General features: G+C 39.9%; 2 protein-coding genes across 2 annotated transcripts in view; one reads left to right on the top strand and one right to left on the bottom strand.

Annotated features, from left to right (window-relative positions):
* The first annotated feature begins 3,761 nt into the window (after positions 1–3,761).
* Positions 3,762–15,857, top strand: HPGDS (hematopoietic prostaglandin D synthase). Its single transcript, XM_089497165.1, has 5 exons — positions 3,762–3,894; positions 9,899–9,991; positions 12,852–12,961; positions 13,675–13,773; positions 15,693–15,857. Exons 1-5 carry the CDS (start codon positions 3,762–3,764, stop codon positions 15,855–15,857), a joined length of 600 nt encoding a protein of 199 aa, XP_089353291.1.
* A 2,500-nt stretch (positions 15,858–18,357) lies between these two features.
* The window catches only part of LOC149284095 (SWI/SNF-related matrix-associated actin-dependent regulator of chromatin subfamily A containing DEAD/H box 1-like), a 34,117-nt gene continuing 30,815 nt past the window's right edge, over positions 18,358–21,659 (bottom strand). The window contains exons 20-24 of the mRNA XM_089497141.1: positions 21,356–21,544; positions 20,243–20,361; positions 19,741–19,923; positions 18,968–19,077; positions 18,358–18,419 (exon numbers count right to left, since the gene is read on the bottom strand). Of these exons, the coding sequence (XP_089353267.1) occupies positions 18,358–18,419; positions 18,968–19,077; positions 19,741–19,923; positions 20,243–20,361; positions 21,356–21,544 (663 nt within the window). The remainder of the gene's footprint in view (positions 18,420–18,967; positions 19,078–19,740; positions 19,924–20,242; positions 20,362–21,355; positions 21,545–21,659) is intronic.

The raw sequence follows: 21,659 nt of genomic DNA on the forward strand, positions 1-21,659 counted from the left end.
CCCCTTACGTTTAATTCTTTCATTCATTCACTAATCATATAGCTTAATATTCTGCTTTCGTTAATGACTGTGAGGCTTCCATGACAATGACATAATTAACCAACAACTACTTCACCAGAATATGCTTTTGCCAATTTCTTCATTATTCATTTTCTTCTATTTCTACTGCAAAATGCTGGTACAGTCTCATCTTCTTTAATATCCCCAATGGCATCTTACTTTATCATGGACATAATATAATCTTCTGGACGCTCCAAAGACTTCTGACTTCACTTTCACATAAACTCCATCTCACTCCTTCAACATTTTCAAGTGTTCTTTCTAAATTGTCTCTTTACTTAAAATAAATGTCTTTGCAGTTGTAACCAGAAGCTTGTTTCACTTGCCCCTTTTCCTTTTATCTACAAGGGAGGTCCTTGATACCTACTCTATAGATGTGTCTCGTTGTGTCAAACAAATAATAATAATAGTACAAGAGGAGCTTAATTTTTTGGAAATGACATGAAATCATAAGATGATGGGGTTTTTTGTACATAATTTTCGTTTTTTACAGTTCAACTGTTGTATACTGCCGTGCTGCATCTTTGTAATAAAGACAAACACATTAGCAGAACTCAAACCCAAACCTGCAAAATATATGCATTAAGCTGAAGGTTTTGTATTTTTTCCCAAGATTATGTACGATATCTAGACAACCCATTGGAGCTGAGGAATATATGGTGTTATGCAGAGGGGAACATTGGTGGGCTCAATTTCCTCCAAGAGTTAAATACAAGCCCACCCTGCATTTTTAAGCCACTCTTTGGTCATTGGGGTGGGGGTCAAGTAAGTCTATTGTTCCCCTTCAACCCATAAAATAACCTGTCAAAAACCCAAGGGTAATGGACCTCCAAGCAACTTGATTGTTACGTCTCAGAAGGGGGTAATGGAAAACTGTAGTTAAAAATGTATGTGAATTGGACATTTTATTGAATTGGTGCAAGTTTGCTACTGTGAATTTGCCTCATCTACCTGCTCACATTCAAAGAAAATAGTGCTTGGTTCTCTCTGATTACATGAAGAAACATTTTGAGTTGGTTCAAATCTTGTGTGAAACATATATACTGGTAATAAAAATCACCAGTAAGCCAGAAAAGCAAGAAATCATCACTACAGTAAACTTTCACTAATAGTAGAATAGGTTGCATCATGAATTAGGTCCAAAATTCCAGTTATTAATAAGTTACCTTATCTAACTCAACTCATTATTATTATTAATAATTTACCTTATCTTCAACATTTGAAATGAAAGATTCATGTTTTAGGTTTCAGGTCACGTTGTCTGGGCAAGGATCACACAACACATTCTCCCGCAGCTGGCTGTGACAAAGTCCAAATTAACCGGGTTAATAATCTGCATACAAGTCATTTACCTACAAGTGTTGAGATATGTAGAATCTTTGATTTTTTTTAAACCTAAAAAACAGATTTGTGAAATTTCAAGAGACTACTACATTTTTTGCAGTTTGTTTCATTAGATTTATTTTAATTTATCACATATCTAGCACAGCCTGTAGTGTTATTTCGGTATTTATTACAATCCTTTCTATTTTTAGAAGCAAACTTTAGTGCTTTCTTCAGCCATCTGTTCTCTGGAACATCATCTGGATAGACTTATAATGAACGCAATTATGGTTAATGACTACTCAGCTTGATCTGTTTCAGAGAGGATGGGAATCCATTTACCTTTGTAGAATAGCACTTTTTTTGTCGGGTTTTGTTGTTTATAGGAAGCAATCTTATATGTTCTTAACTTTAAATTATGTGTGGAGGGGAACCAAATAGAGGATCTCCCTGGGTGCCAAATACTCTAGGTAGGCCCCTGTGGAGAGCTGATTTGTTTTCCTTTAAATGCTGTTCCGCCTGGGCCGGGAGCTGTCTATACACAATTACCACGCACCCACTTTTGTTAAATGGGCCTGCTATGGCTGATTAACCCCTTAAGGACAATGGGCGGTCCCTAAACCCATTGAAAACAATGCATTTTGAGCCCGTACATGTACGGGCTTTGTCATTAAGGGGTTAAACGGCTTCACAGAGTCTCCGGTGCTGAAACTTCAATGCACCTGCAAGTAGGTTGTTCTTGTAGGCCAAAACTTTAACCAGGTCAATCTCCTGCAAGTTTTAGGATAAGCATTCAAGTTTATAATAGTCAGTGAATTTGTATTTGAGGAGACCCTTTGTACTTCCTACTTTATGTTCTTCTTTACAGTGACGGTAAATATATTTACTTTATTCAGATTGTGTTCCTGGATTTATGTATTTAAGATTACGTGTGCCATATTGTTTTTGTTTGAATTGCTGCCCATATTATTTAATATATATTTAATAAAGAACATTTGTGTGATGTGTGAAAACAACATATTTTTTACACTGTTTAAAAGTTATATTATTATGAGGAAAAGTTTTGTTCGTCATGGGGCATGGCTATGGAGGGGTCATGACGTTTTGTCGCCTGGGGCCCTGGATGGTGTCAGTCCGTCCTTGGACAGAGAGATAAAAGTTTGAATACAACTTAGTTAAACTGTGTGAAATGGAGTATCTATCATCTGTTTTTTTTAACTTTCTACATGGATGTGCCTAATATTCCTGAAGTTCCTTTCTGGAGAAAATAGGATGATTTGTAGCATCCTACATTGTCACAGATTTTGCATTATCTAACCAACCTTACAGTGATAAACTGTGAAAGGCGCACACTTCAAAATCAATGTTTAAAACAGCAGGTGTATTGCTGAAGTAGTTTTGTTAAGAGGACTCAAGTAAAAAAGCAGCATACAGAGGAGTCATTTTGCTTTCTTGAGAACTTTCTCAATGGGGCACAGCTGGAAACGAAAAGTGCAAAGCCACAGCCAGCTAAAAAAAATACAAGGCAATTTCAAAAAACGTTCAATGGGATTCATCCCTGTATGTGTGTTTTTGGTGTATATCTTTAAACATGTAGTGATGTTAATTATACATGACACTCCAATTACACAATAATTCAAGGGGAGTTGAGCTGACCAAAGAATAGGTCACAACTAAAACTTATCATCTTGAGGTATTAGTGTATCTCACTTTTAGTTTTTAGGGAGAAAATCCACTGTTATCCCCTGTAACTGTCAGACAGTTGCTTGAGTTTCTAGTGTGTTGCTTTGAAATGAATAGGGGCCTAAACTGTGTTGATTAGAAAGTGTTCCCAAGTATGATTATGGCTGTCTCCGCATCTCACCAGTGGTTGCCTGTTTGACAGATTTTAAAGGGGCTAGCTAAACGATTAGTGCCCTGAATGAATATTTTTAGTAATATACATGAAATATTTCACCACTTATGCCACTAAAATGCCCTATCAAGTTGCTGCTCTCTAGAAAGTGGAGAGTGGTACCATGTTATCTATGAAAATACAGGAAGTAAATCGGGGTGATACCTTTATTGGATTAGTAGAATTAGAAGTAGAAGTATTATCTTCATAATCCTTATTCTTATTCTGCTCGGCGAGTAAAGGTATAACATTGTCATTACTTCTTCCTACTAAAATTTACAGTCTACTGCTAGGACAAAACAAAAAAAGGTGTAGTTAACCACTTTATTTCCAATATTTAAATTCCTTTTTATAGTATGGTTATGTGTCATTAACCTAAAGCAGTCATCAGATGCAGGAAACTTGTTGTTCTTCTGTACTGTTAAAAGGGTTTTGAAGCTTATGCACATGTATGTTGCCTTTTATTCCTTTCTAGAAACTGACCATGCCTAACTATAAGCTTACATACTTTAACATGAGAGGAAGAGGAGAACCTATCCGCTACATCTTTGCCTATATGAATGTGGAGTACGAGGACATCAGGATTGAACCTGAAAATTGGCCTGCCATCAAACCTTGTAAGTATTGAGACTATAGTGCTGCCACAAGATGTTGCGTTTCAATAAGACAATATTTAGATAACTGTTACAGGGTCACCGTACCCAAGGCTGGGTACCCCTGTTTGAGGGCTGAGGAATCACCAGTCAGTCCCTCATACGGATAGCACTCAGCTATCTACGGATCATCCAGACCACCATTCGTAGCAAACCAAGAAGATCTCTCTTTATTACAAACACACAGAACTTATAAACAATCTCAATGCAATGTGTACCGAACTCAACCCCCAATCCCATCAGCCACATCCCATCACAAATCCCATCAGTATACAGGGGATGTATCAGGTGAGGGGATTAAGGGATACAATGGGTTCCCCCACCTGTGTTATCCCCCCTGTAGTGCGGGTGCCGTCTGGGCAGACAGGGCTGTGTTGGCTGATTAAGAGCCCCAGCCAGATTATAGGATCGTCTCTTTGAAGGCTGGGGCTGAATCCACATCAGTCTCTGGGCCGGTTACACAATAAACACAATATAATATATTACCGGGTCACAGTATACAGAACCGGACACAAAAGTGCTCCGTGACCCGGCTAAACTTCATATGACACATGAGCCAGCTAGCCTGGCCCTGTCACAATAACATTCAAAAATAAGGTTTGGATGGAGATCTTCTCCTAAGGATAAAACAAGGAAGAACGGTTTAGTCTACCATGCTTGGCAGTGCTTCTGAAAAGTGACATTTTTGTTCCATTTTGCTCCAGCATGTGAGGATGCATATATTATTTATAAAAAGTAAGCACTTGAAAAGTTGCTATGGTGATCAGACCATATTTAAAAATCACCATATTAATTATCAATCAGGTGTATTAGAGATGAGACAAGATCATCTGCAGTAGATTCAGAGAGTCGTGTTTCAAGTGATATGTAACATTCGTCGACATTGTGTTAGTTTAGACAAAATTATGGAAATGGGGCTATTTTTATTTCATTTTGGTGAGTGTGCACATACAGATAGAAATGTAGAACATAGATACAAATGTTCTGAATGCCAAGCTATATCTTGGGTCCTAGTGTAGCCTTTTTAGTGTTGCAACTGGATACATACTAAACATTTTATTACAATTTGCCAGAGAAATCAGGAAAGCCTTTCGAAAAATATCAAGGAACACAAAAGTATCAGTATTTGGACATACATCAGCAAATTCTTAGTAAAGACAGTTCAATGTATTGGTGATTTATTTTAAAGCACTTCAGCAGCGTTGTAAAGCTTTCATTTGTTTTAAAGGAAGTGACACACTGGGGGGAAAAAAAACTTTTCAGGTTTTAAAGAGTAGAATATAAAATAAAAATACAATATACTTGCATAGAATAGTACTTCTAGCTTGAATTGATTAAGAGGAACAGGAATTGAAACTTCTGGAGCCATAAAAAGGTCAGAATTAAAACAATTCTGCCAAGAAGAGTGGGCGAAAATGCCTCCACTGCGATGTAAATAGTTATCGCTAAAGTATTTGTTGCTGCTTAAGGTGGCGCAACCAGTTATTAGGTTTAGTGGAGGGACAATTACTTTTCACATGAGTGATATAGGTTTTGATGTACTGTTTACTTTCAAATAAATTAAGTGATCATTTAAAAGCTGCATTTGGTGTTTAGTCACATTATCTTCTATAAATATTAGTTGGATGATCTGAAACGCTTAAAAGTAAGCCAAAATAGAAGAAATGGGGTAGGCGGCAAATACTTATGTATTGTAGAATGTATGTACTGTAGAATTAGGATATCATACTGCACCAGCCTAACTGAGAGGCAACGTCTAACATATTACATAAGCACCCTTTTCTGTTGAAGACTCCTGGGATATGACATCATAGCAGAAGATTATATGTTGCTTAGGTTTTTTGGGGGGGGGGGTTTTTTTGCTTAATGGGGAGCGGAATTTAACTTTTTGTCTGCATGGAACAGCACTTTTACAGGTAACCCTGACTAGAACAGAAACAGTGAGTGCTGCTATTGCCAGTATGCGTATGTGTGACCTAGCGTCTTCAACTTAATATAACCCCTTAAGGACAATGGGCGGTCCCTAAACCCATTGAAAACAATGCATTTTGAGGCCGTACATGTACGAGCTTTGTCATTAAGGGGTTAATGTTGTATATTGTTAAAACATTCCTAATACAAATTTTATTAGTAAGAATTTTAACCTACCATTTAAACCTAAAATTGGTATGCTAATGCATGCATAGTCTGTACAATGAAAAAGGCACCAAGCAGCCAAAAATCTATATTGACCCCGTTTGTTTCTCTTCATTTTGCGCCTTGACGGTTACTTAGAGAATAAAAAAAATAAAAAATAAAAAATAAAAAGCTGCTTTGTAACATTTGAAAAAACATACCCTTTCAAGGTTACAATGTATTTCAGACATACTAACCAAGTGTGTTTCTTCTGGGAAAGGAAGGTGTTATGCTTTTTGAAGATGTGTAGAAATGGACTGCTAGAAATTCCAACTAATGGACATCAGTTTAATGCAGAAAAAAATGCTTTCAAAACAACAAATTATGAAAATACTTCTTTGCTTTTGAATCATAGTTACTGATAAACTTTCTTTACTGTTAGAGCTACAAGGTTAAAACCATTTAATGCAGATTCAGGGTCTATTGCTTCGTTTTCATGGTCAGATTTAGATACCAGGTCCCTTGGTAACTCATTTCTAGGTGGGCTGGGGCTTTGCATGAACATTGATGAATTATTACTTTCAGGGGCGTAACTAGACGCCTCAGGGCCCGGGTGCGAGAATCTGTTACGCGATTCGCGTAGACAACTTCTGCTGTAGCAGGAAGGAGGTGTGGCTAGCAGCGGGGGTTGTCTGCGTCAGTCGGGGAAGATCTGTGCGATGGACGCAGACAACCCCCGCTGCTAGCCACGCCTCCTGCCGGCTGCAGTGGAAGTGCGTGGGATCTACACGCTGCCCCCGCTACATGACAGGGAAGTCAGAAGCACCGGTAAGTTGGGGTGGGGCGGGGGAGTGTTAAATGGGGGGCATAAGGCATTTCTGGAGGCAGAGTGCTCTGTGAAATGCCTTTTAACCCCATTAATGCCACTCTACCTCCAGAAATGCCTTTTTAACCCTCTATATGCCACTCTGCCTCCTGAATGCCTTAAACCTCCCTATATGCCACTCTTCCCCATAATATGCCTTTTAACCCTCTAAATGCCAGAGTGGCATATAGGGGTATAAGGCATTTCTGGGGCAGATGTGCATAACTGGGGGGCAGGTTGGAAAATAGAAGGAAATAAAACCAAAATATTTTTCTCAATCATAGCTTGACGGTACGTCACTATTAGTGCCCATTTACTAGAGAAAAGGTTTAAGAGGTCTCTCCCTCTTCGTCTTTAAAATAGTTAAAGCAGACCTTTACATGAAAAATACCTAATTCCGAGAAGCAAAGTTTCCAGATCAAACTCTAAAATATGTGGAGAGTAGGATACATCTTTGGGTCAGTGGAGTGTGAGGCCTATTCAACTGGTACACCTGGTGGCTTAGACTTACGAGCTAAAGCTTAGCTATTCAAAAGGATCATGTTATATTTGTGCAGAACTCGCCACTAACCTATGATTACTAGCTTGAGTAACACAATTTCTTCCTGGTTAAAGGCCCATTAATTACCGTAAGCAAGTACATCAAGTAGAATAATCGTATACCAACATGTCAAATCGAAACATAGAGTGCAGTTAAAGGAGAAAATATTCAATTGCATTTGTCATTTTTAAGTCCCTACCAAATGATGCATGAACTCCTTTGTTCATACCTCCCAACAGTCTGTGTTTTTCAGGCCGAAGATAGCTGCCCTGCTGTCCTGGTTTTGTGGGCAATGAAAATCATGGGCTGGTTGGACAGATCTTCTGACTGGCCCATGGAGTTGAAAAGTCAATGGAGGTCTGTGCTACTACAACATAGACCTTCGTTGGCTCTTTGGGTAATGTGGATAGATGATCATGCCTATGATGTAGCAGACCCCGTCTTAATGATGGCCAAAACTTTACTGATGATTTTTAAGAAGCTTTATTGTACACTTTCCGTTTTTAACTCCAAAAATTCACCTTAAGAGCTTATGCCCTTTCAGGGGGTTTGCTAAACAAACTAATCAACCTTCTATATGAGGATGGACTCTGATAACTCTTGTTAATGTGCTGTCTCTCTTGTTCATTACTGTTGTGACCAGTATTACTCAGCATATTCCAAGACCATTTCCTTCTGAGTAACAGTCCTACCCCAAACACCTTCCCCCCTGCAACATGGACAGTGTAAACCCTATCCACATTTAAACTTACAAAAACAGAACATGCATACAACAAATTATAACATAAATGACAGTTAAGTCCGTTACAGTCTGTGCTACTACAACATAGACCTCCACTGGCTCTTTGGGTAATGTGGGTAGATGATCATGCCAACCTCCATAGTCGCTCACACCCTTTCCTATTTCTTGCCACAAACCCCAACAGAGGTGTACCAAATTGGACACCTGAAATGTTGGGAGAAGTATACATGTTCTCACAAGCCGTATACATAACCTTATACATAACCGTACCTGATAACACACCAGATTTGACCCACACAGGGCTAGCCGTCCACAAAGCTGACTAGCCCTGTCCCTCCCCTAAAAGGGGAACACTCCATGGCCTCATCTGGTCAATTCCCACGTATGTACATAGCTTTGAGAATAGCACAGGGTCTACTTAGAGATTTTGTGTTTTCTTGGTCTTGTTTTGCTGCTGGTTTTTTTTTGTCTCTGCCAAAAATCCCTAAAGTGGATCAGGTATATTTTAAGTATTTAAAACATCCCCACACTGACATGTCTATTTTGTTTGCTTAATGTATAAGTAGAGCATTACGGCTGTGTGTGCCCCCCTATAAAACATTGGTTTCTAAAACAATGATCTGCTATTAGGTGAGCAAAATAGAGGCAGAAAATATGTTTTGTAAATCACAGCTAAATAGCTCGCATACTGGGGAATTTCACCAAAAAGACAAAAATAAAATTGGGGGGGGGGGGGTAGCAGGTTGAGCTAGTGCTAGACTGATTCCTTCTTTATGCCCATATTGCTCCTAAACAGTTTGCGATCTAGCTTCCAGCAACCTAGAACTTTGCCGTTTCTGTCTAAAACCATTGTGAGAGAAGTGCTGATAATGAAGATCTACTTTAATTAATAGACTTTTCAATACATACTAAATAAAAAAACCAACGCAATGAACAATTCTCCCTTAGAGTCAATTTGTTTCTCTATACATAAACATTTTAACAAACTATATATACCTTGAGTGATAGCAACCACAGAGGAGGTACTGCAGAATGTATACAGGAGAAAACACGGGTCAAGCATGCCAAAACTGCAAGGGGAACTCTGGAACATAATTATTCCTTCAGAACAATAATTGCTAAAGCTTGAAATAATGATATACCCTAGATCATGTTTCCTACCAGTAAACATTGTTGGATTTGAATGGAAGAGGGTGGTGGAGAGAAGGTCATGACCCATTTTATTTCTTTTCACGTGAGCTTGCTTTAAAATATAGTACTTAAAACATCAGTATTTATTTCCAACCAGGCTAATTGCAGAACACAAATATGCATTAAGTAATAATTGTTAGCAGCTGAATAACAAAACAAATGTTTTGTGATAACATCTTATCAAATTTGTGGTCTCTCGTTTCATCCTGACCTTTGTTCACTTAAGCAAAGGGCCAGCGATGTACCAAAGGCTATAACTAGTCAAAAAATTTAAAATGTAAATAATCTTCCTAACAACGGCTCAACAACCAATCCATGGTCTTTCTGTCTTTATTGAAGCTAATAAACTTTGAACCAAAGATGAAGTCAGGATTTCTGCCATACAATCTCATTAATGCACTTAAATGCGTAGCACTTAGCCGTTGCTTCATATGGTGCCGCATTTATAGCAAAAAGGCTTTGAGAAATAAATACTGAAATAAATGTCTCCAACAATATATATTTCCTCCTGTAGCTATTCCATACGGGAAGCTTCCAGTTTTAGAAGTTGATGGGGTCATTCTTCACCAGAGTCTTGCTATAGGACGATATCTGGCAAGAAAAGCAGGTAAGCGCCTTTTAGTGTATACAGGGGGGGGCAGGAAAAAGGAAATTAACCCTTTGGAATTACCTGGTTTTCTGTATTAATTGTTCATGAAATGTGATCTGATCTACATCTAAGGCAAGTATAGACAAATGCAATGTGCTGAAGCTAATAAAACACAAACAAGAACTGCTCAAGCTCAACCATATTCCTAGGAACTACCCTCTTAAGGTCCTACTGAGCTTCAGCTTGCGGACAACCACACTGACATTATGCTTTAAAATATCTTGATAAAATTGAGAATTAATTGTCCCCTCAACGATGGTCAGCTGCCCTTCCCATGAGGCAGAAGAGCATCACTTAATCATGAAGCTCTGTCCACCATACTTCTCCATGGCATAAGTAGTGCAGTCTGTTCTTCCCACACAATTCAACCTTAATTTAATTAATCCAAATGTATACATAAATGCTGATAATTCCAAAGGGTTCACTTACTTTTTCTTGCCGCTGTGTATATGTATATAATAAGCATTTTATTTCCATCCTTTCCATAATTAACATCGCTTTCAGGTGTGATCTAGGCTACCACTAGTCCACTTAGAACCCTTAACATATGCATTACAGGCAGACTGGAGAGAAATTAATAATTTCCTTACAGTGATACATATATCAGGGAGAAAGAGGGAGCTTTTGTAGCAAGTAACAATAATGATTCATCATTTAGACAGATTGCATATCAAGACAATGACCATGAATAATAAACGGAGCTTTAAATATAGGTTTGTGATTGATAGATATAGATTTTATGCTATATGAGACTGGGAGGACTTCTGTTTATACATTCAGTTGTGATTTTTTTAACAGTCACTTTTATAGCTAAAACTCCAGAGATGTCTGAATTTATTCCGCAGGATTCTATGTGACTCAACGGGACTAGCGATGAGCTTCAACCTTCTTCCTTCTTCTGTACAGTGAAATTCCTATTCAAGACTAGCCTCTGCTGTTCAGCGTACTAGATCCGCATAGACAGCTTAGCTGCTGTTAACCTCACTGGGCATTGAAACATGAGTTTAAGATCCATGTTATGTTATTGGCGTTGTCAATCCTGGTAACAGCGCTGTGAAAAAAGTATTAGTCCCCTTCCCGATTTCTTCTATTTTTGCTTATTTGTGGATTACTGCATTGAAATTCATACAACTTGCAAATTTACGGATTTTTTCAATTTGTACAAATCCACCATGGATGCCCTCTGTTATCACTTCTGTTTAATCTGACCCTAGACCCCTTCTCTGAAAATCCCCACCTATTAAATGCTTTGAATGTTTCTAAAATACTCAAAGAAGTAACAGAGGAACTGAAATTGTGGCAACCGCTACCCCTTTATGCTAACAACAATAATAAGTTTACCACATGCAATCCTTACATTGGTTACTCAATTACTTAAATTAAGTTAACAGGCTTCAAAGATGTTCCAAAGAGGAGATGGAGGCAGAATGACCAGATTTGGGGAAAAAAAAGGTTTGGAAATTATAAAACGCTACTTGTACTTATTGCCCTATAACTTACAAAAAACAGCAAAAAAACATTGGGTATTTCTAAACTCAGGACAAATAGTAGAATCTATTTAGCTAGTTGTTTTACTTCCTTTTTTTTTATAGTAAATAAGATGATATGATTGAAATAATGGTATCTGAAGAAAGCCCATCTTGTCCTGAAAAAAACAATATATAACGTGTGTGGGTACACAGGAGAAAATTACAGCTGAACACAAGCACCACAAAATTGTTAAAACAGCCTCGGTCCCACAGGATACAAAAAGAAAATATCAGCCCGGTCCTTAAGGGGTTAATAATGCTTCTACATACCCCTACATTTTTGTGGAAGGGTTTTCCATCACCTTTGCCTACCATAACTTATGTAATGGTATTTCTTGGTTACCCCAAGCCTCAAGTATTAAGCCAGTATCACAACCTCATGCTGACGAGTCCTATGTCCATTGTGGTTGTGGCAGCACCATGAGATTTCTGAGGGAACAACAAGCCTTCTGGCTTGTCTGGTGTCTGTAGATGAGTGTTTAATAATGCTTCTACATACCCCTAAATTTTAGTGGGAGGGTTTTCCATCTCCTTTATGTAATGGTATTCATTTCACATGGGGAGTTACTTTGAACTTACTACTCAAAATAGAGACGTTCCCTGTGGAAATTTCTGCAAAACTCTCGATCAACCAAATACAAATGGACTACACAACCACACAACGTGGGCACTAACACACCATGACTGCGATTGGAAATACTCTCTTTCATTAAGATATGTGCTCCAACCTACTGACTCTGTTATGCCAACAAACTGAAAATGAGAAATCTTTTGAGTGTGACAAATATGCAAAAAGAGAAGAAATCAAAAAGGGGGAAATACTTTTTCACAGCACCGTACTATTAATCGCAGGCTACCATCCGACAAAACTTTCCATGACGACTCCTTTACAAAATGTTTAGGAATCCTTTAGCTGCTTTCTCATTAGATTAGAACAGAGACAAAGATGAATGGGGACTACCCTGTACTGGTGCAAGCCCACCCCATGTTTCTATACAACTATGTTTATGTAGAATACATGAATACATGTCTCCTTTATATATATATATATATATTTATTTGGCAAGACTTTATAACATTCCAAAAGGTCAGCTTGTTTTAGAATAATGTCAGGGCATATTTAAGGAGTAGACCATTGCTAGGGCCTCGTGACCTATCCCAGGCAACTGAACAAAGGCAATAAAAACAGAATACAATTGGTCTTGGAGACTATTCCTCTTAAAGTAGACACTGTGGGAAATGTGATAATACAAAATTACAATTCATGAGCTTTTTTACTTCTTCAATAGGATTATCAGGAAAGACAGATTTGGATGATGCCCGCATCGATGCCTTATTAGATTCAATTGATGACTTCATAACAGCTTATCCCTGGTCATACGAAGTTGATGCAGACTCGGTAAGATGGTGATGTGTTTCAAAATCTGGCCTGTAGAGTACAAAGCCTACTTGGGAAAGAAACCACACTTAAAAGATAATTGCAATTGATCACACTTCCACGTGGTTGCTGTGGGGCCCCCCAGGAATAACTGGGCCCAGGGCAGCTGCCCCTTTTGCTGCCCTGAATAATAATACTTGAAAAGCATGCTTGATTTTAATGCTGTATTCCTTGGCTAAATCTGTAACGCTAGACCTTTCCAAACTAAAAGCCAAAGGCAATTAGCTGGAACTCTTGGTCATGCCAGGGGGTGCAGGAGGGCAGCAGGTATGTTTGTATGTATGCAGGGATGCATATCTAAGTATATGTGAGCATGTGCGCAAGAGTGTATGTTGGAGGCAATGATGGCACAGACAAGCTGGGGCAAAGACAGCACAGGCAGGCTGTTGGAGGTTAGGATGGCACTAATAAACTGCTTGGGGTCAAAGGTGGCACTTTGGGACATGATGCTTGGTGAAGGTGCGGGGCCCTGGGATTTCTAGTTACCTTCCTTGCTGAGGTGTGTGTTTATACCTATATTGATGGATGGTATTATGTACTAGGTTTGTGCTGTATTTTGGTGCCCACGCTTGTGTGATTTTGTTCTTGCTATGGATAAACATCAAGATGGCTTATTGTGTTTGTTTCGGTAGACAGTACGTGTATTCAGTGACATTTTATCCCATGTCATTTAGAAAAAGAAACAAGACGAATATCTAAAAACAGCTGCCCCACCTCTGCTGGCTGAGTTGGAAAAGAGTTTGGGAGATAAGCAATGGTTTGTTGGCGACTCTGTAAGTAAACAGTGTATATTTTTTATTGTACATTTTACTTGTTTTTAAACAAATATTGTGTATTCTATAGGATGTTTGAAACCACTTATAGGTAACGGGTGCAATACTGTTGTGATATTGCAGCGGCTAACAGAGAAGAAACTGTTAAAGTAAAGCTGATGCAGAGGCTCATCGAAACCTTTTGCTTAACGTTGGTAAAATAAAAAGGACCATTAGCAATTTTAAAACTCGATCCAAACTCGAATACAGCTAAAAGAACATGTATCTAACATGACTTGTTTCTGCTTTCCTATTTGTTTTGGGTCTTTTATTTGTAGTTTTGTGTTTTAGCCAACTTGCCTGTCTCTTTATGAGTAGAGAGAAAAGCAGAGGGCCAAGAACTGATCCTTGGGGGACGCAAACAAAATAGAAGAGGTGAAGATGTCTTACCAGAGAAGGACGTTAAACAGATATGAGCAGATTCAGTATGGAAGAAAATGAGTCAAGAAGGCAGTGATCGATAGTATCGAAAGGGGCAGAGATCCAGGAGTATCAGGAGAGAGAAGGAACCTTTTGCTTTGGCAAAGAGCAAGACATTGGATACCGTATTGGCTCGGATATAGGCCGCCCCCTAAAAGCTTGGTGCTTTTTTAAAGAAAAAGAATGCTGCCACTCTGTCTCCCCCCCCCCCGAGATATGCTGCCACTGTCCTCCCCCCCCCCCCAAGATATGCTACCACTGTCCTCCCCCCCCCAAGATATGCTACCACTGTCCTCCTCCCCCCCCGGAATATGCTGCCACTGTCCTCCCCCCCCCCCCCCGGAATATGCTGCCACTGTCCTCCTCCCCCCCCCCGGAATATGCTGCCACTGTCCTCCCCCCCCCCCCCGACTTACCGGAGCAGACTCCCGGGTGTCTTGCGGGGCCGGCGGGGGACATCTACGCAATACGCGTATACAACTTCTGGTTGTATACGCGTATTGCATAGATGTCCCCCGCCGGCCCCGCAAGACACCCGGGAGTCTGCTCCGGTAAGTCGGGGGGGGGGGGGGGCAGAGGTAAAACGCATCGTGCAGACGGTCCGCACGATGCGCTTAGACAACCTCCCGTGCCGCCCCCCCCCCCCCCGTGGGAAGTGCTGGCAGGGGAGGCTGTCTGAGCGTATCGGGGAGTAGGATGCAGGTCCCCTGCACCGCTACGGGGGATCTGTATCCTAACCTCGGTGCCTGCCCAGCGCCCGGGACTGCTAGACCCCGAATATAGGCCACACCCCACTTTAAAGACTTAAAGTGGGGGGAAAAAGTGCGGCCTATATTCGAGCCAATACGGTACTATTGTTAAAGCGGTTTTGGTAGCTTGAAGGTGTTTGAAACTAGACTGTAGGGAGGGAATGAAAAGAGATGAATTTAATAGTTTTTACGCAATTCACTCTAGGAACTTAAATGCAAACGAGATAGGGTGAATACATGTGAATGAATCTGATTAGAATTTGATCTCTTCGTTGGTGGCTGGCAACATCCTGGAAATTAAAAGAATTGTGGTCTGGAAAGACAGAGAAGGGAGAAAAACCATGCATCATTGGTCTAAAAAGGAGGATATGAAAGTGGAGTACAGTTTGACAAGGAAGAGGACACCGTTGTAGGAGTGTAGTATACATTTGTACTGAATACAATGTGACACATTCTGCTGTCCAATAATGTTCACGTACCATGGGTGATGTGTAGGTTGTGAGGGGTAAATGTCATTAAGCTATACTATATTAAAATCCAGTCATTAAAAAAACACCATTTAATCCCACAGACACTGTATCTGTGGGAAACCATGTGTCACTTTTAACCTCATTATTGTATGTATCACAGATTTATGATAACAGGTTATGATAACCTTCTCTAAACTATTTCAGATCATGTGAACATTTGGAATTTGTTTTCTCTCTCTAGGTAAGCCTTGTTGACTTTTATTGGGATACTTTCAGTGAAGATTTAGAAGGTTTTCACGCTGATTTTGCAAAGGATTACCACAAACTACAAGCTCTGAAGAAAAGAGTTAGAGCCATTCCAGCAATTGCAGCGTGGATCAAAAGGCGCCCCAAGACTAAACTCTAAGCGAAAATAACTTTTTACCCACTATGAAAAACATTGTAATCACATTGCAGCTTAAATAAAATCCATTTGCAATAAGAACACAATGCTGACTTTTTTCCCCACACTTAGTTTTTTAGGTTTTAAAATAAGATGCATAATCTCAAGGAACGAACACAACTGCACTTATCTAGGAACATAGATTTGATAGAGGTACCGTATTTTCCGCCATATAAGACGACTGGGGGTATAAGACGACCCCCAACTTTTGCAGTTAAAATATAGAGTTTGGGCTATAGTCGCCGTATAAGACTACCCCTCTACCCAGTATACAACAACCAGCCAATCACGGCAAGCGATGTACCTTACCGGGGATTGGCTGGTTGTTGTATACAAAGCCTGCTTGGATTGGGTGGGTCAGCTCTCCCTAACATACGTACACACCAGCTTACAAACACACATATGCACATACACTGCCCTTAACATACGCCTGTACATACATACACATTTATACACTGCCCTCACCACACACCCTTGCCTTTACACACACTGCCACTCTGTGTGTGCCCCCCTGAGATATCCTGCCACTCTGCGTCCCCCCCCCCCGAGATATGCTGCCGCTCTGCCCCCCCCCCCCCGAGATATGCTGCCACTCTGTGTCCCCCCCAAGATGTGCCCCCCTCCCCTAGACTTACCAGTGCAGACTCCCGGGTGTCTTGCAGGGCCAGCAGGGGACATCTATTCTACGCAGAACTGTATACAACTTCCGGCACCGGAAGTTGTATACCGTTCTGCACCGGTAAGTAGGATTGTTAAAGCTTACCGCGCTGACGTTCACCGGCGAGCGTAGACAACCTCCGCTGCCGGCACGTCTGCACGATGTGCTTTAACAATCTCCCTTGCCGGGACTCCCCAAGGGAAATTCCCGGCAAGGGAGATTGTTAAAGCACATCGTGCAGACGTGCCGGCAGCGGAGGTTGTCTACGCTCGTCGGTGAACGTCTGCGCGGTAAGCTTTAACAATCCTCCTTACCGGTGCAGAATGGTATACAACTTCCGGAACGTCTGTGCGATGCGCTTAGACAACCTCCCCCCGTGGAAAGTGCCGGCAGGGGAGGCTGTCTGAGCGTATCAGAGAGTAGGATACGGTCCCCTGCACCGCTGCGGGGCATCTGTATCCTAACCCTGCCAGACCTCGAGCTCCCTGTTGGGCTAGTCGTGATCTCCCCAACCAGCCCTGCTCATCGGGCGCCCACTGATCAGGGCTAGTTGGGGAGATCACGATCTTGCACCTACCTCGGCGTGGCCCTGAAGACCGGCCCAGGGGAGGCGGCTTCTCCGCTCGCCCCTCCCCTAGAGATTCTTGATTCTTCAGTCCGGCTCGGTAAGTAAGTATACCCGGCGTATAAGACGACCCCCGACTTTTATACGCCGGAATATACGGTAATATAAATGTATGGCAGACAATACATGGGTGCAGTACCTGATGGCGATAATTCTTCTATTGGCATAGACACAAGCACAGGTGTAATGTCTTAACATTGGGAAGAGTAGATGTGTTCAAATATTTATAGGAAATATTGCCTAACACAAGGGGTTTGAATTGGGGGTGAAAGCCACATACAAGGCTCAAGTCTGCCCCATCAAATGGGAACAATAAAACTCGGAGGAGCACGGACGGTGTTGTGCAGCAGTTTCTCAGTGGCTGCACTATGCAAATTTATATATATATATATATATATATATATATATATATATATATATATGTTAAAAGTTTTTGAGTAGGCATTGTATTAGGACATCTTTTGGATGCAGACTGCAAGAACCTTCATCTGCCTACAAAGTTTATCAAAATTTTTTTTTGAGCCTAGTCTACTTAAACACGTCTACCTTTGTGGTCAATAAACACATGTAACTATTGCCTGACATGCAAGGACCAGACAGGCTACATTGTGTAGCATCCATCCCCGGTTTTTAGATTTAATAAAGTAAACCTTAATCTAAAATCATTTAAGTAATATTTTATTTTGTTTCCCAAAAAAAAAAAATAAAGCATGAAACTTGCATGTTAAATAATAAACTGGGTGCTGTAAATTGTGCCCTTTGACCGAGTCAAGGTAGGAGTGCTTTTTAGAAACATACAACATATGAACAACTTGACATAAAAGTAACATAAAAAAGGCACATGTAAATATATACACACGCACAATACAGCAGATAGAATTAGAGGTAGAAAATATTACAGTACAAAAATACTAAAGCACTAGTCAACGGGTGGTAAACAAGTCCCAAAAGTTCTTAAGAACCTATATGAGAAATTGGTTTTTCAGCTGCCACAAGCTGTTCAGTTGGATATTTTGCACCATTAGGCGATCGTAGGTTACTAATGGTCAGAAATTCATAGTAGAAAGTAAAACTTTATAATGGAGGAAAAACCAATGTACAAATCTTTCACAATTTCAGAGTCAGTATAAAATTGGTTTCGTTTCAGCAAGTAGCAACTCGTAGCAAAGCGTTCTTCTTTGTTAAAGACCCAATGATGCTTTTAGTAACGTTGCCATATCAAGTGGAATGGTTCCTTCATCACCTAGAATGGAAAAAAAATTAAAACAGACTACCATTACAATACAAATCTTTTTAAACCCATATATATGTACATACTCACACATTTGCAAGATAAGAATATGTTTCAGTAAATATAAATTCTAAAAAGTACACTTATCTTTAAAAGCAAAAATTTATGTTTTAAAAAGTAAAACAAGAAATAAAGAAATCCATCACATTCCTATCCATAATACACCAGAAAGACAGTCATCTGCAAATAAGGCAGAGAGTTCCGAGGCACCTTGGAAAATTCTGTGTGGCTGTAGAGGCGAGGTCTCAAGCACTGAACCACGATGTATAGAGCAATCATCCTGATTATTACATGAGAGCACTTGATAAATTTAGCACGTAATGCTACACAGTGACGAAGACAATCGAGTTCTGAATAACCACTAGGTTTAATGATTTCTTCCCGAGATTGCATGTAATTCTTGAACACAAACATGCATCTCTTCCAATGGCGTTGCATACAGCAAAACAGATATACCTTGAGACCCTTTAGACAGCATTCCAAAGGGCATGCAGACATACCTGTATCTGCAGTCGTCATATCTTGCTCTAGTCTTAATTTTTGCTGGCTGATCTTCAGCATAGACTCTTCAATTGTTCCTTTGCCTATTAACCTTATAACAGTTACCTCCCTATTAAAAACAAAGCAAAATAAATATTAAATGAAAAAGCCAGCAAATGTTGCACCTGTGTTGGGTCAGGTTGAATAAGCAAAGTCTCTAATACTTGCTATCATAGGGCCCAAAATATATATTTAAGTCCCCTACCAAAGCATAGTTTTTATCATAATCCTGACATATTGTGGACAAATCTTCACAATAGCAAGAGGGTACCCCAGCATTTAATGCGTATACAACGAAGCAGTCAGAAGAAAAAATAAGGGAAAAAAGTAGAGAATCTCAATGAGATGTTAATCTGTTTGCAAAGAGCTGGGGGCCAATGAAGCAAAGTTTCTCACTAATCCCAGAAATGCCACTTTGAAGCTGTCCCAAACAACACTTTAAAGACTGTTTCATCGATTTACAAGTAGCTTATTATTTAAGCTTTCCTAATGCCTGGTAATGCTACAGAAAGTTACAGATTCACCTAAACTCTACTGCTGTGGGTGATGCTAGAGAGTTTGCTGAAGCTTTCATGAGTGTGTTTTGGCAATATTCTTAAATTTGAGTGTAACTACGCAGAAATGTTGCAAACATCAGAATTCTGTAATAATGTAAACCAGAGATCAGTGTTTATCTTGTTCCCTGGACAAAGCTTCCATTTGGTATATAAATGGGTGTAGCAAAAGTCCTTACTTGGTCTGGCCAACCCTGTGGCATCGGTCTTCCGCCTGCTTGTCATTGTATGGGTTGCAGTCTATGTCGTGAAGGATGACAACATTTGCAGACGTGAGGTTGATTCCGAGGCCACCAGCTTTAGTTGAGAGGAGAAATACAAATATATCCATATCTGTATTATATTCATCTATAAGATTTATCCTGTAGAAAGAGAAGATGACTGTCACTGTCAAGGTGGTAATATTTGATTGATGCAAATACTTTAATTAACCCCTTAAGGACAACGGGCGGTCCCTAAACCCATTGAAAACAATGCATTTTGAGCCCGTACATGTACGGGCTTTGTCATTAATGGGTTAAGACAGCAAATGCTAGAAAGAACAAACGTCTAGTCCAAATAAGTGTTTGGGAAATATATTGGGAATAAGAACAGGTCTAAACTGAAGAATTTGAGAAGTCCAGGGAAAATGCTGGTTAGCATATCTGTAGAGTAGCGTTTTGAGATTCATTAGGTACCAACCTTTCAGATATTTGTGTTTTGCCATCGAGTCTGACATATCTATGCTGGTGATGCTTCAGGAATACTTCTAAAATGTCCAACATCATGGTGAACTGGCTGAACAGTACAACTCGGTCACCCTGCGATACAAATTGAGAAGAAACAATGAAACATGTTACAGCACCAAAGGATTTGATTTCAATTATAAACAATCCTAGTATGAAATGGTTAGTAAAAGCCAAATGATTGAGTTGTACTCGACCATTATAGATTATTGTTGGTGGAACCTAGAGGCACTGTTCTGCCCAGCAGTAAGAAAGCATTGATATTCCCTGCACACTATGATTTCCTTCCCCAAAATAACTGTATATTTTTAGGTGGTGCAAACATGTCTTATTTCAGTTGAACTTTCCAGGATATACAATCTGTAGGGTGGTAGTAGTTAAAGCCACAGAAGAAAGTGGCGACCATATTTTAGGAAACCCTGTTCTCAAAGGATCACATTATTTTTTATCACTTAGCTCTTGCTAGATGCAGAGCAATACTTGATCCAGGCAGTGGATAAGACAAGCATCTTGCACAAGAACAAGAGCTCATAACATGAAACCAAGAGGTTTATGATGACATATCACTATACACTGTAAAGGGCCAACCCTAGTAAGCTTCCCCTGCAAGAACTTGGGTGGCTTTGTATAATGCATAGTTCTATCGCCATGATCTTAAGAAATTCATCTCACCGTGGCCATTTTAGAAAGGAAGTTCTATCTTAGTGAGTGTGGTAGCCTCCCAACATAAGTGGTAGAGGTTACTACAGCAAGAAAATTAGACTGATTAAGGTCTTTACATGAGGATAAATGGGCAAACTAAATGGGCCGAATACGTATTTACCTTCTATACAGAACCCATAAAAAGTTATCAAAACAGGTTTTATTTGTATTGTATATGGCCCAAAACCCAGTAAATGCAATCCAAATGGTGCTACTGTTTACATAATTAGAGGAAATTGGAAATAGATATGAGTTAAATAGCTGTACAATGTCATAACAGAATGAACTTTTTCCTTAACACTAAAACAGATCAACAGCCTGACATCCTTTTCATGCGGAGTCGCTGAACATTACACTGTTCACACACCTTTTTCTTCTTCTCAGACAAAAGACGACCTAACGCATCAAATTTTCCAGAATCTAAGAGCAATTCCTTTTCAAGTCGAAAATCCGTGAGGCTCGTAAACTCCCCACAAAGTCTGTGAAGCTCAAAATCTGTCATAACTTCCATGTCTTCGAAGATGAGCTCAGGGTTGGCATCGCGGTGCGTGGGCTCCTAAACAGAGGGAGAAGACAACGTGCTTAAAAGAGGCCGACGTTCTTCTATCGTTTAATTCAAAGGCTTATAGAAGACAATTCTACATCAAAGACCATCCAATGAGATCATCAAA

Source organism: Sceloporus occidentalis, unplaced genomic scaffold (genome assembly GCF_023333645.1).
Source record: "Sceloporus occidentalis isolate IW3139 unplaced genomic scaffold, rSceOcc1.0.p SCAF_99, whole genome shotgun sequence".
NCBI classification, from domain to species: domain Eukaryota; kingdom Metazoa; phylum Chordata; class Lepidosauria; order Squamata; family Phrynosomatidae; genus Sceloporus; species Sceloporus occidentalis.